Source organism: Erigeron canadensis, chromosome 4 (assembly GCF_010389155.1).
Source record: "Erigeron canadensis isolate Cc75 chromosome 4, C_canadensis_v1, whole genome shotgun sequence".
NCBI classification, from domain to species: Eukaryota; Viridiplantae; Streptophyta; class Magnoliopsida; order Asterales; family Asteraceae; genus Erigeron; species Erigeron canadensis.
Genome location: NC_057764.1, coordinates 5,176,662 through 5,189,159, shown reverse-complemented (window position 1 = coordinate 5,189,159; position 12,498 = coordinate 5,176,662). Strand labels below are relative to the sequence as shown.

Here is a 12,498-nt window from a genome sequence, read left to right as displayed (position 1 = left end):
TCAACTAGAACTTATTAGCGAAACTAGACCTTCAAAATAATCAACGTTGCACGGAATTTTTAGACCGCCCTCTGAGTTGTCGAAACCAAATTCTTCTTCGGCCCAATGTAAAAGATCCCGGAATAAAGGATGGTTTAAGGTAGATAAAGGGATGACAAATCTCTTCTGCATTTCACCTACATAAACTGCAAAATGACCTTTCTTTGGGAAATCTTTATTAGCACCTAAAGATCCCTTCTTATTTAGCTTTTGTTTAGCATTAGTGATCTTGATTATTCCCATTCCCATTTTTCTTAATATATAAAAAGAACTTTCTGGAGGATTTAGAAGTAAGATAGCTAGACTAGAGAATATAGTGACTTGAGAGGATACAATATTGTTAGGATAAATATAGTTGATGAAAACTTTGTTTATATATATATATATAGAAGGGGAAAATTTATATGTATTTTTATTTTTATACCTATAAATAGAAAGTGAGATCTTATGTCTTACAGAGACATATCCACCTGAATCATATAGAATACTCAATGAGTTGACATCAGAATCACATGGTATGGCTGGTCTTGTTAAAGGCATATAATGCCCTACCACTCTTGAAGGTACATGAACTTGGAACTAAAAATGTGGTACTGGATGCTACTATGCCCGACATATGTACTTTTTTTGACAAACAACATGCACTAACTTATTAGAGCACGTACCCCAATGGTCACACCCAATAGATCCAATATATTTTCATTTCAGTGTCACATCAGTTAAACTTCTTTTTTTTAATATATTTTTCACTCATTCACACCCAATAACCAATACGAGTACATTCTAATACATTCCAAAACATTAATTCCAAACAAAAGTTCTCTAATTACGTTCCAATACAATTGTGGTAGCCACCACTACATATGGGTCCAATACACTACGAATACGGAGGAATACGATGTATATCCAATGGTGTGCACCATATTCGTTGCCCAATACCCTCGAATGCTATACCCATTGGGGGTGCTCTTCTACCAATCATGTGATGCTTGAATTTTGTTAAAAAAAAAAATCATATATTTAGACTTAGGGATAGAGAGGAACCTCATATATATTGAAGTTGAAGGATATATATATAGTTTTTAGTTTAACTACTTACAATAATTTTGACTTATAAATGGCTTAAAGAAATTTAAATAATAAACACAAGAAAGTACTTTTCTGAATGTCAACTCTTAATATACTCGTATTAATTTACGTGTGAGTTTTACAACGTAAATCTAAGTGACCTTAATACAAGTCTGATACATTATAACAAGACTCATTTGTTACTAGAAATCTTGAACTTACAAGATTCTCACACCTAAAATACATTAGCACATAGGTTACAATGAAGAACAGACTTTACGAGTTGTCGTTTACACGTGTATCAAAATGTTCAAGATCTTCAAAAAAGAAAGTCTATGTTCTTCACCAACCATTACCTTATAGACGCCCTCGCAATGGCCTTCGAGATCTTAGATGTTGACGTGGATCGGTGGATTTGGTAGTCAACATTTTGTTGGTGTTATTAATTAGTATAGTACTCCAATAGTTATACATTCAACATTATAGGCTTTTAACTTGTGTTAGTTAGCTATGTTGGTGAAATACATAAAAAAATGTGTAATGTTATAGTCCATCCTTAAATGGGACATTATATATATATTAAAAACAAATCTTCGATATACGTGTAAAGAATAGTATCTAATTTTATTTTTTTTTCTCACTTATATCTTTTTCCTTCTTTTTTGTTTTTTAAATGTTGTCCTTACCAATTTATTTTTTAAAATTTTTGGTTTGTAAATTTTTTTTTTAAGTTTTTTTTTTAATTTAAACTTCACATATGTGTCTAGACTGCATCAAGCAGGAATCGAACTTGACACCTTAAGATCACCAAGTGTTTTTCCTTACCACTAGGTTACAGAAATGTCGTTATTAATACTAATAATATATAGTTGATATTAATATATATTAAAAATAAAACTTTGGTTTTCGTGCAAACTACAGTAACTTTTTTTTTCCCCACCTATATCTTTTTCCACTTTTTTGGTTTTTAAATGTTTGTCCATACCCATCTCTCTTTTTAAATTTTTGGGGTTTATAAGTTTTTTTTTAAGTTTTAAGTTTTTATCTTAAAAATAAGGGTAATGAAGGGAATTCTAGCCTCGGTACCATAATTGAATATCTATCAACTCACCACGTATGATTCATATGATGCCGGTACAATACACTCATCCTAATCCTTGCATAATCAACGTGTAAAGAATAGTATACTTTTTATTCTTTTTATATTCGCCACATAAATTTCAATCTTTACACTTTTAACACTAAACTATAATACTTTTTAGTAAATAATAGTATACTTTTTATTTTTTTATTCTTTTTATTTTCACTACATAAGCTTCAATCTTTACACTTTTAACACTAAATTATAATATTTTTTAATAAAGAATAGTATATTTTCTATTCTTTTTATCTTCACTACAAAAGTTTCAATCTTTACACTTTTAACTTTTTATTCTTTTTATTTTCACCACATAAGTTTCAATCTTTATACTTTTAGCATTAAACTATAATACTTTTTAGTAAAGAATAGTATACTTTTTATTACTAAACTATAATGTTTTTTAGTAAACTTTTTATTCTTTCTATTTTCACCACAATATTTTAACTATTTACACTTTAGCACTAAACTTTCATACTTTTTTATTTTCTTTTATTTTAAAGTTCGGAAAACGTGTAAAGATTAATATTTTTTATTTTCACCACAATAGTTTAACTTTTTACAATTTTAGCACTAAAATTTAATAACTGTTAGTAAACTTTTTAATCTTTTTATTTTCATCACAATATTTTAACTTTTTATACTTTTAGCACTAAACTTTCATACATTTTGATAATCTTTTATTTTAATCACAACATTTTAGCCTCTTACACTTTAGCAACAAACTATTTAACATATATATTAAAAAAAAATGTACGGAAAAACGTGTAAAGAATAATAAACTTTTTATTCATTTTATTTTCACCACAATATTTGAACTATTTACACTTTTAGCACAAACTTTTGTACTTTTTGATTTTCTTTTATTTTAACCACAAGATTTTAGTCTCTTATACTTTTAGCACTAAACTTTTATACGAACTACTTTCTTTCACACAAAAATTTTATGGTTTGTTTTTTAACTGTCACGTGCAAAGAATAGTACCTTTTTTATTCTTTTTATTTTGACAGCAACATTTTAATCCCTTACACTTTTAGTACTAAACTTTTATACTTTTTTATTTTCTTTTATATTCACCAGAACATTTTAGCCTCTTACGTTTTTAGCACCCAACTTTTATGCGAACTACTTTTACTTTCATACAAAACTTTCACTGTTTTTTTTTACTGTAATGTGCAAAGAAGGGTAACCTTTTTATTCTTTTTTTTTCACCACAACATTTTAACAATTACATATTTAGCACTGAATTTTTGTACCTTTTGTTTTTCTTTTAATCTTACCACAATATTTAAGCCTCTTACACTTTTAGACTAAACTTTTTGCGAACTACTTTTACTCACACAAAGCTTTTACTGATTATTACGAGTAAATCGTTAACAATTGTAATGTCTCCCGGGACAACGCCCGGGTGACATATCTCGTATATATATATACGGATTCGCGTGCAAAGAATAGTAAACTTTAATTTCTTTTTATTTTCACCACAATACTTTAACTCTTTACACTTTTAACACTAAACTTTTATACCTTTTTATTTTCTTTTATTTTCACAACAAACTTTCTATTCTTTTTAGTTTCACCACAATATTTTAACTCTTTACACTTTTAATACTAACTTCTATACTTTTCGATTTTCTTTTATTTTCACCAAAACATTTTTATTCTTTTTGTTTTCACCACAATACTTTAGCATTTTTCACTTTTTAGTACTAAACTTTATACTTTTTAATTTTCTTTCTTTTTATTTTTACCACAACACTTTAACTGTTTACACTTTTAGCACTTAACTTTTATACCTTTTTATTTTCTTTTATTTTCACCACAAACTTTTTTTTTCTTTTTATATTCACCACAATAGTCTAACTCTTTACACTTTTAGCACTAAACTTTTATAATTTTTGTTTTTTTTATATTTTTACCACAAAGTTTTTATTATTTTTATTTTTATCACAATACTTTAACTCTTTTCACTTTTAACACTAGATTTTATACTTTTTGGTTTTCTTTTATTTCACCACAACATTTCATCTTCTTACACTTTTAACACTAAATATTTATACATTTTGATTTTCTTTTATGTTCACCACAACATTTTAGCGTCTTACACTTTTAGCACTAAATTATCATGCGAACTACTTTCACTTTCACACAAATAGTTTATTGTTCGTTTTTTAACAATCGCATTCAAAGAATAGTACTCTTTTTATTCTTTTTATTTTTACCACATCATTTTAAACCCTTACAATTTTAGCACTAAACTTTTATGCGAACTACTTTCATTTTCACACAAAACTTTTAATGCTAACTTTTTAACTGACAAATGTCAACTTTTGTTTTATTCTTAATCATTTAAATAATACATGTTTTCTTCAAACAGTTTGTGGTATGTTAACCTTGATACATGAACGCACACCTATTTGTAACGCATTATCTCATCATTATCAAAATGTCGTAACTAATATACTTATTTCTATACATTTTGTTATTTCTATCAAAAATTTAGTTTAATAAATTTAAATAATTTTTTTTATTAAGTCGTAACAAATATAATGTCTTTCAGGGTAACGCCCAAATGACATATGTCGTTTTCGTATTAAAAGTAGACTTGCCTTTATGTGGTGATAGACTAATAGTCAACACTCAACATTGACACCTCGCGGCATCTCTTTAATTTAAGACCATTTAATATTGATCTAGTCACTTATTTGATTTAATATAAAGTCAAAATTCAAATTTAATTTTTAAATCACAATTTTTAGTTTTAATTCAAAAATTAAGGATCAACTTGAAGATTGAATCAACTTCATTCATCTGATTCATTCTTAAAACTAATCAATTATTTGTCAAACATAGTCATCCTTCTGATTGATGATGCATTGGTTAATGATTTCCAACTATGTTGTTACACATATCGGTTATAACGGTCGATGATTGATACTTATCAGTTGTAGCTAGAGGTGCAAATATAGGTTAACCGGTTAGGTTAATTTTTAGTAATAACTAGTTACGGTTATTTTTTTTTTAAAAATTAATCGATTTCGGTTAACCTATATCGGTTATTAACCGATTATTGGAGAGAAAATCATTAACCTGTGTAACCGATTATGGTTATTATAAACCGGTTAACCGAAACAGGTTAACCTGTTTTCAGTTTTTATTAACCTATGCAAGAAAATAGAACAAATACCTGTATTATGGTCAACTGAACGCAGCATACTATATCAGAAAATAGAACAAATACCTGTTTTCAGTTTTGATTTTTTTGCTTGAGGGTTATTCGAAGGATTTGGGAATTTAGGTTTTTGGGATAAATCCAATGAATGGTTGAATCGCTTGAATGTATTGGATCGGTTGGACGATTGATAAATAAATTGATTTTTGTGCTGAGGGTTATTGATCAATCGATCGAAGGAATTTTGGGAATTTAGGTTTTTAGAATTTTGGGAATAAGGAAAGGAACTTATTGGGTTTTAGGAGCCGCATATGTATTGTGTCGTCTATATGTTATTCATGTAAGTAAATAATAATATATAAATAATATAAATATTATTAATATATAAGTGGTTAACCGGTTATAGGTTATTTTTAAGTAAAAATAACCGGTTATTGATTAACCGATTATTAACCGATTTATGCTTTGAGAGTCCTAATGGATTCCTAACCTACGATTATTAATAACCTATAACCGAAATAGTAATAATCGATTCCTAACCGGTTTGGTTAACCGGTTTTGCACCGGGTCGGTTAAGTTAACCGATTATTTTGTGCATCCCTAGTTGTAGCAGTGGCGGGTTGTAGAACTTGTGGATCGAGATCAAATCGATGAGGTGAAAAGACAGGATATTTTGAAAAATCGAGGAGATATCGGATTAAGTGGAGAGTGAATAATAATAATAATTTATGAAAATATATGTATTAAAAATTTAGAAATAGATTAAAAACTCATAAATTTTGAACATTTGTATAACTTATTTAAAAAATTGACAAATCTTTTATACTAAATAAAAGACAATTGTCTTTGAAAAGTATTTTTAGAAAAATTATGATGCGGTAAGTCTACATTTTTTTTTTAAAAAAAGTCTTTATTTTAACTATGATGTCATAAATAATTTTAAAAAATTGTGATGTGGCAAGTCTTCATTTTTTTTAAAAAGATCTTTATTTTAATTATGATGTCATAAATAATTACAATACTTTTAACTAAAAATAGCTCACTAAATACTTATTTAAAATTCCTAATCTTTTATTACAAACAAAGAAATTTTTTTTATAATTATTATGTTATTCAATTCATCATACCCATATCGATTTATAATTACTAACAAAAATTAAATGCATATTTTATAGTTTTATAATTTTAATTAAAACGCCCGGGTTGAACCCGGGTAAATTCACTAGTATAAATAAATATAATTATAAAGGCTAGTAGCTTGTGAAATTTTTTGTTTTGTTGACTTTGACCCGATCCAAGCCGAGATTTGACCGATATTCTGAGATTTGACCCAATCCAACGACTTCTGCGACATTAACCACCATTGACCCGATATATGACCTGATCCATCCATCCCGTCTCCCTGACTGCCCGATCCTGAGATGGAATACGATATTTCGGTCGATACAGCCGATTATTACAACACCGAGCGGTGGTATAACGGTAATTATCTATACTACTATATAAAGATTATATAGGTTTGTTGAAAAGTTATAAAACAGAGATGTGAAATGACCATTATACCCTTAAGGAAGTAATTTACAACATTAGTCGTTTATCTTCTAGAATATCTACACTATCTCTGTAGATCAATAATCTCTACATCAGTTACAATTACATCAAACTACACCACTCGACACTGTCACCACCACCAATAGTTGCACCATCACAACCGGTCGCCGACACCACCAAGTCGTCATCACGATCACAACCGCGACATTGTGATGGTACGGTGCTAGTAAAAATAATATATTTTGTAAAATTAATTGTATAATTATTTAAAACGAATGTTCAAAGTTAAATACATATAATAGCCAAAATAAACAAAATCAAAATTTTGGGAGTTAAAATGAATTTTTCGTGTTGAAACTTGGAAGTTGGAAGACAACAAATATCATCGTTAAATACCGGTAAGATATCATTAAATACCGGTAAATATTGAAGATATTATTAGAACCGATATTTTGACTGGTATTTACGTGTAACCGTTATGTCATTAATATACCACCGTTATTAACAACATGGATTGCTAGTGATCATTTAGTCAACATAATTAATGTTGTCTCACGGTTGATGACATACTTTAGTGACTAAGATAGTATTTAGTTGACACTTAATAAATTCAATCATGACTTAATCAAAAATACTTAATCCATTAAGTCATTAAAAGTGTTTGTTTTTTTACTTAATAAACAGAAAACAACTGTATTGGCTTAATCTATACCGATATTATTTATCCATTCAATTACTTTATCGATTCAATCACTTAATGATTAAAAAAGCAAACATACCCTCAATACTCTTAGTAAATCCGTTGATCTAACAATTTCCCCTTTCCGTTGAAAGGGAGTACTTACTACATCGCTTATAAGATTATGAACGAATTGCATTTTGGTCCCTATGTTATCCATCCTTTAGCAAGTTTGATACAAAAAAGTGAAAAGTCGCGAAACACATCCCTGTGTTATCACACATGTCGCGTTCGTGGTCCAACAGTAACGTGGCGTTTGAAATCAGCCGTTAACCCACCCATGTGCAGCTCACGTGGGGGTATCTCAGTCATTTACTCCCTCCCACCTATATATATACATAATTCACCCCTAAATTTCACTCCAATCGTTATTCAATTTGCTGATAAAATCCCTAATATACACACCCTTATAAAACTCGAATATACACACCCATATATATATCAAAAAATCAATCACAAGTATAGAAAAATGGTGGTGACAACATGGTATCTTTGAGGCAATACTGGTGAACATGACTTCACCGACAAAGTTTATGGTGAGTTTTTTGTTGATTATTAATTTTTTGATTATTTATTTTTTAAGTTAGTATTATTTGTTTGGATATGTAGTTGATATAAATGGCATCTAAACTTCATCGACAAAGTTAGATTGATATAAACTTCATCGACAAAGTTAGTATTATTTTTTGGTAATAGAGTTAGATGCCATACTTCAAGAGTTAGGATACAACACCAACATTCCAATGTTGTATCACTTTAAAGCACCAGATAGGGAATTAGGATACAACACCAACATTCCAATGTTGTATCACTTTAAAGCACCAACATTCCAATGTTATATCCCCTAAGTAGTGATGAAGATGTTACATGTTTAGTGAAGTATGTTGACAGCTTTAAGCTATTAGAAATTTATGTTGAAAAAGGGAAAAAGGTTAGGAATCCAACACCATTAAAGACATACAGTCCTAGGAAAAAAATGATTAGGAATCAAACACCATGTAACAAGACTTTGTTCAATGATGATGAAGCATATGTACCTATTCCTGTGGAAAAAGATGATTGACATGGTATTGGGCAAGTTAAAGAATTGGGTACTAATGTAGACAGTATGAATGATGAATTTTTCAGTGAGGCATTTATAAATGACACCATGCCAATCTAAAGAGAATGTGGGCAGGGTAGTGGTACTAGTGATGATGCTAAAGAGGCTGAAAAACATGGGCAGGATAGTGGGGAAGACAATGACTTTGTGGACAATGAACACATTATTCAGGAGGTGGAGGTGGATATGACACATTTCAGAGACAATGTAGATGCTGATGTAGAATGGGTTGCATGTGGGAATAAGCCAATTGAAAGCATGGTGAATGATGTGGAGGTTCAGAGGGTGAACTATGATAATATTGATAGTGAACCAGAGTCAGGGGATGATGCTATAACAAAAGCTTTGAAGCAATTAAGAAGGGAGCAGAATACTAACCCAGGAAAGAAGGTTGATTTTTATCATGGGCAAGCATTTGGAACTATGAAAGAAGTTAAGGAGCTAGTTACCATGCTTTCAATTGAAACCAGAAGATTGTTAAAAGTATGCAAGAATGATGGGGAAAGATTTACTGTAATATGTGAGGGATCAATTCCTATTTTTAATACAGAGTTGGGCTGTAGACAAAAGGAAAAGGAATTGGGTAAAGGTGGTGGGTCAAGTAATGTTGGGCATGCAAATGTGAATAGTCCAGCCCAGTCACCCAGCAGGATTAGGTTTACCAAGAAAGCTATAAAAGAAATAGTCAATGAAAAAGTCAAGGAAAGAGAAAATGAAAAACAAAAGGAAAAAGAAAAGGACTCTGAGAAAGAAACAGACAAGGTTAAATGCCCTTGGAGATTGCATGTGTCTCTCACAAAACCAGCTAACACATGGGTTGTCAAAACATTTAAGGATAATCATAAATGTCTACAAGAAAGGGTTTTAAATAGATGCACTTCAGAGTTTTTGGCTAAAGAGATCCAACAGCAGCTGCATCCAGATTCTAAGGTTCAACCAAGCCATTTCAGAGAGCAGATTCAACAAAAGTATGAGATAGGATTTTCTAAGCACGAGATATACAGGGCACATATCAAGGCAAAAGAGAGACTCATGGGTGATTATACAAGTTAATATGCAAATTTGAGAGATTATCTTTTAGAGTTACAAGCAACCAATCCAAGCACTACTTGTAGACTTAATTTTGAGCCACAACCAAATCCAAAGAGTACAACTAGAGTGTTTAGAAGATTATACATCTGTTTGGGTTCATTGAAGTAGGTTTTAAAACTGGTGGAAGAGATCTTCTGGGATTGGATGGGACATTCATGAAGGGTTTGGCTAATGGTCAGTTATTGCTTGTTGTTGGAATAGATCCAAACAATGGCACCTTTCCAGTGGCTTATGGGATAGTAGAAATTGAAAATAAAGCTTATTGGAGATGGTTTCTTGAGCATCTTGGAGAAGATCTTGATTTGAATCACATGTCTAATTTCACTTTCATCAGTAACAGACAAAAGGTAAATTAACAAACTTTACTTCTTTTTTCATAAATTACATGTCTAATTACTTCCGTTTTGATAAATTAGTGTACATTGTTTGTTTTTAAGGAATAATTCCAGACATTGCAGAACTATTCCCATAACTGCTTGAAACACATATATGAGAACATGAAGCCGACATACAGGGGACAAGTTTACAAAGACTTTCTCTGAAAGTGTGCGACTGCAACAACAGTTCTAGAGTTTATCAAATTCATGGAAGATTTATAGGTAGACAATAGTTCTGCATATGATTGGTTAAAGGCAATACCACCAAGACACTGGGCTAGGTCGCATTTTTCTGGTAAGAAATGTATCAATTTTAATTACAAGTGTTATTTTATCCAATAATTACAATAGATTTGTGTCAGTCTCAATTATAAGTGTTATTTTATCTAATAACAGGGAGATCTCATTGTGATGTACTTGTGAGCAATATGTGTGAGATTGTGAATGGTAAACTAGTAGATGGTAGGGAAAAACCTATAATCATGTGTTTAGAGTATGTGAGGGAGTACTTGATGAAGAGACATGCTAAGGTACAAAAGATGATTGACAATGTTGCTGGTCCATTACCCAATGCAGCTGCAATGTTTGAGTTGATAAAGAAGGAGGCGGAAAGATACAGGATCCTCTTTAATGGTGGTACTAAGTTTCAAGTTGCTGGTCTATGGCAAGATCAACATGTAGTGGATATGATTGAAAGGTCATGTACATGTAGAAAATGAGAGTTATCTGGCATGCCATGTAAACATGATGTGGCTACATTCAATGACATGGGGGCTAATGGCATGCAATGTGGCATTCCTAAGTCTTATGTACATCCTGTTTACTATCTTGCCAATTGGAGAACTATGTACAGTTTCACAATTAGACCTACAAAGGGAAGGGTACACTGGCCAAAGTTTGAGAGTCCCATCATAATTCTTCCACCAAAGCAGAAGGTTTCAATTGGGAGACCTAAGAAGAAGAGAAGAAGTCAAGTTGAGATTCAGTTGGTTAAAGAGGGTAAACTCACCAGGGCTGCTACTTTGACTAAATGTGGAAATTGCAAGCAAGATGGACACAACAAAAGAACATGTCCAAAGAGACCAACTCAACAAGGTTCGACTTCAAAATCTGCTGGTTCAAATGCTGGAAGAAAGACTGCAGTCAAGAAGACTGCAATGAAGAAAACTGCTAAGTGATTTAGTATTTTCATGCTTTTGTTTGAACTTATTTGGTGTGTACTTAAGACTAAGTATTTGATCTCCCTAAGCTTTGACGTATTGCATTAGAAAATGGGAAATTCCGCCGTCTTTGGTTTGTTTCCTATTTCCTATTTCGACTAAATGTATGTGTGTACTAAAACACTAAAATGCAACTTAATTGAATGTATGAGTGCCACTGAATGTGACACAATTTTGGTAATGTTTTCTGGAATTTTGACTCTCATTGTCAATGTTAGTAAAGTTTGACTATAAATAGTCAATAATTAGTTTGACAGGTTTTTTGACTCTCATGGAATTTTAACTCTCATTGTCAAAATTCCTATTTCCTTTGAAGCTGCTTCTGAATGTTTGTATGCTTGACTTTAATTAGTCAACAATTACTTTCATAGTTTTTTTTAATTAAACATGGAATAAAAGTACTAATTTACAAACTAATGTATAAAATTGAACAAAAGTATCAAATTTTATATATAGAAAACTGAATGTGTACACACATTACAATTTTAGCTTCCTAAAAAAAGAACCTAATTTCATCTAAAATACACATAAACAACAAATGATATCCAACTTATTACTAAAAACTTCTTGTATCTTCTTGCTTGAATTTCAAAAGCTCTGGAAGACTCCTCAAACCTATTCATTGATCTCAACAGCTCGGGGATGATTTCCACTGATCTTCTACACATAGGTGGATCATGCCAACTAATAAATCCATGTCTTGAACCGCAATAGAAGCGCCTTCCTGGGTTATTCTCAATCCATGAGGTATGAATCGTAGAAGGATGACCTCATCTACAAAGAACCATCGATTAATTTGGAAGTATTTCTTGGTTATGTCGTAACTTGGGGATTTTATAAATTAAGGTTTTTTATGTATATCGATTGGAATGAACTTGGGGTTGAAATCAAGTATATATAGGGGTGGGAGGTGTAAATGACTCAAGTACCCCGCATGTGACACACACATGGGTGGGTTAACGGCTATTTTCAAACGGCACGTTACTGTTGGACCACGAA

The 12,498-nt window shown here is 31.0% G+C and overlaps 1 protein-coding gene across 1 annotated transcript; it reads right to left on the bottom strand.

Moving 5' to 3' along the window:
* LOC122596872 (auxin-induced protein 15A-like) lies at positions 1–288 on the bottom strand. Its single transcript, XM_043769517.1, has one exon. The coding sequence runs from the start codon at positions 286–288 to the stop codon at positions 1–3; it is 288 nt and encodes a 95-aa protein (XP_043625452.1).
* Between the last annotated feature and the right edge of the window lie 12,210 nt (positions 289–12,498).

Bases quoted from the DNA above. Each gene is read 5' to 3' on its own strand.
- LOC122596872 (XM_043769517.1), bottom strand. From the start codon at position 288: ATGGGAATGGGAATAATCAAGATCACTAATGCTAAACAAAAGCTAAAT.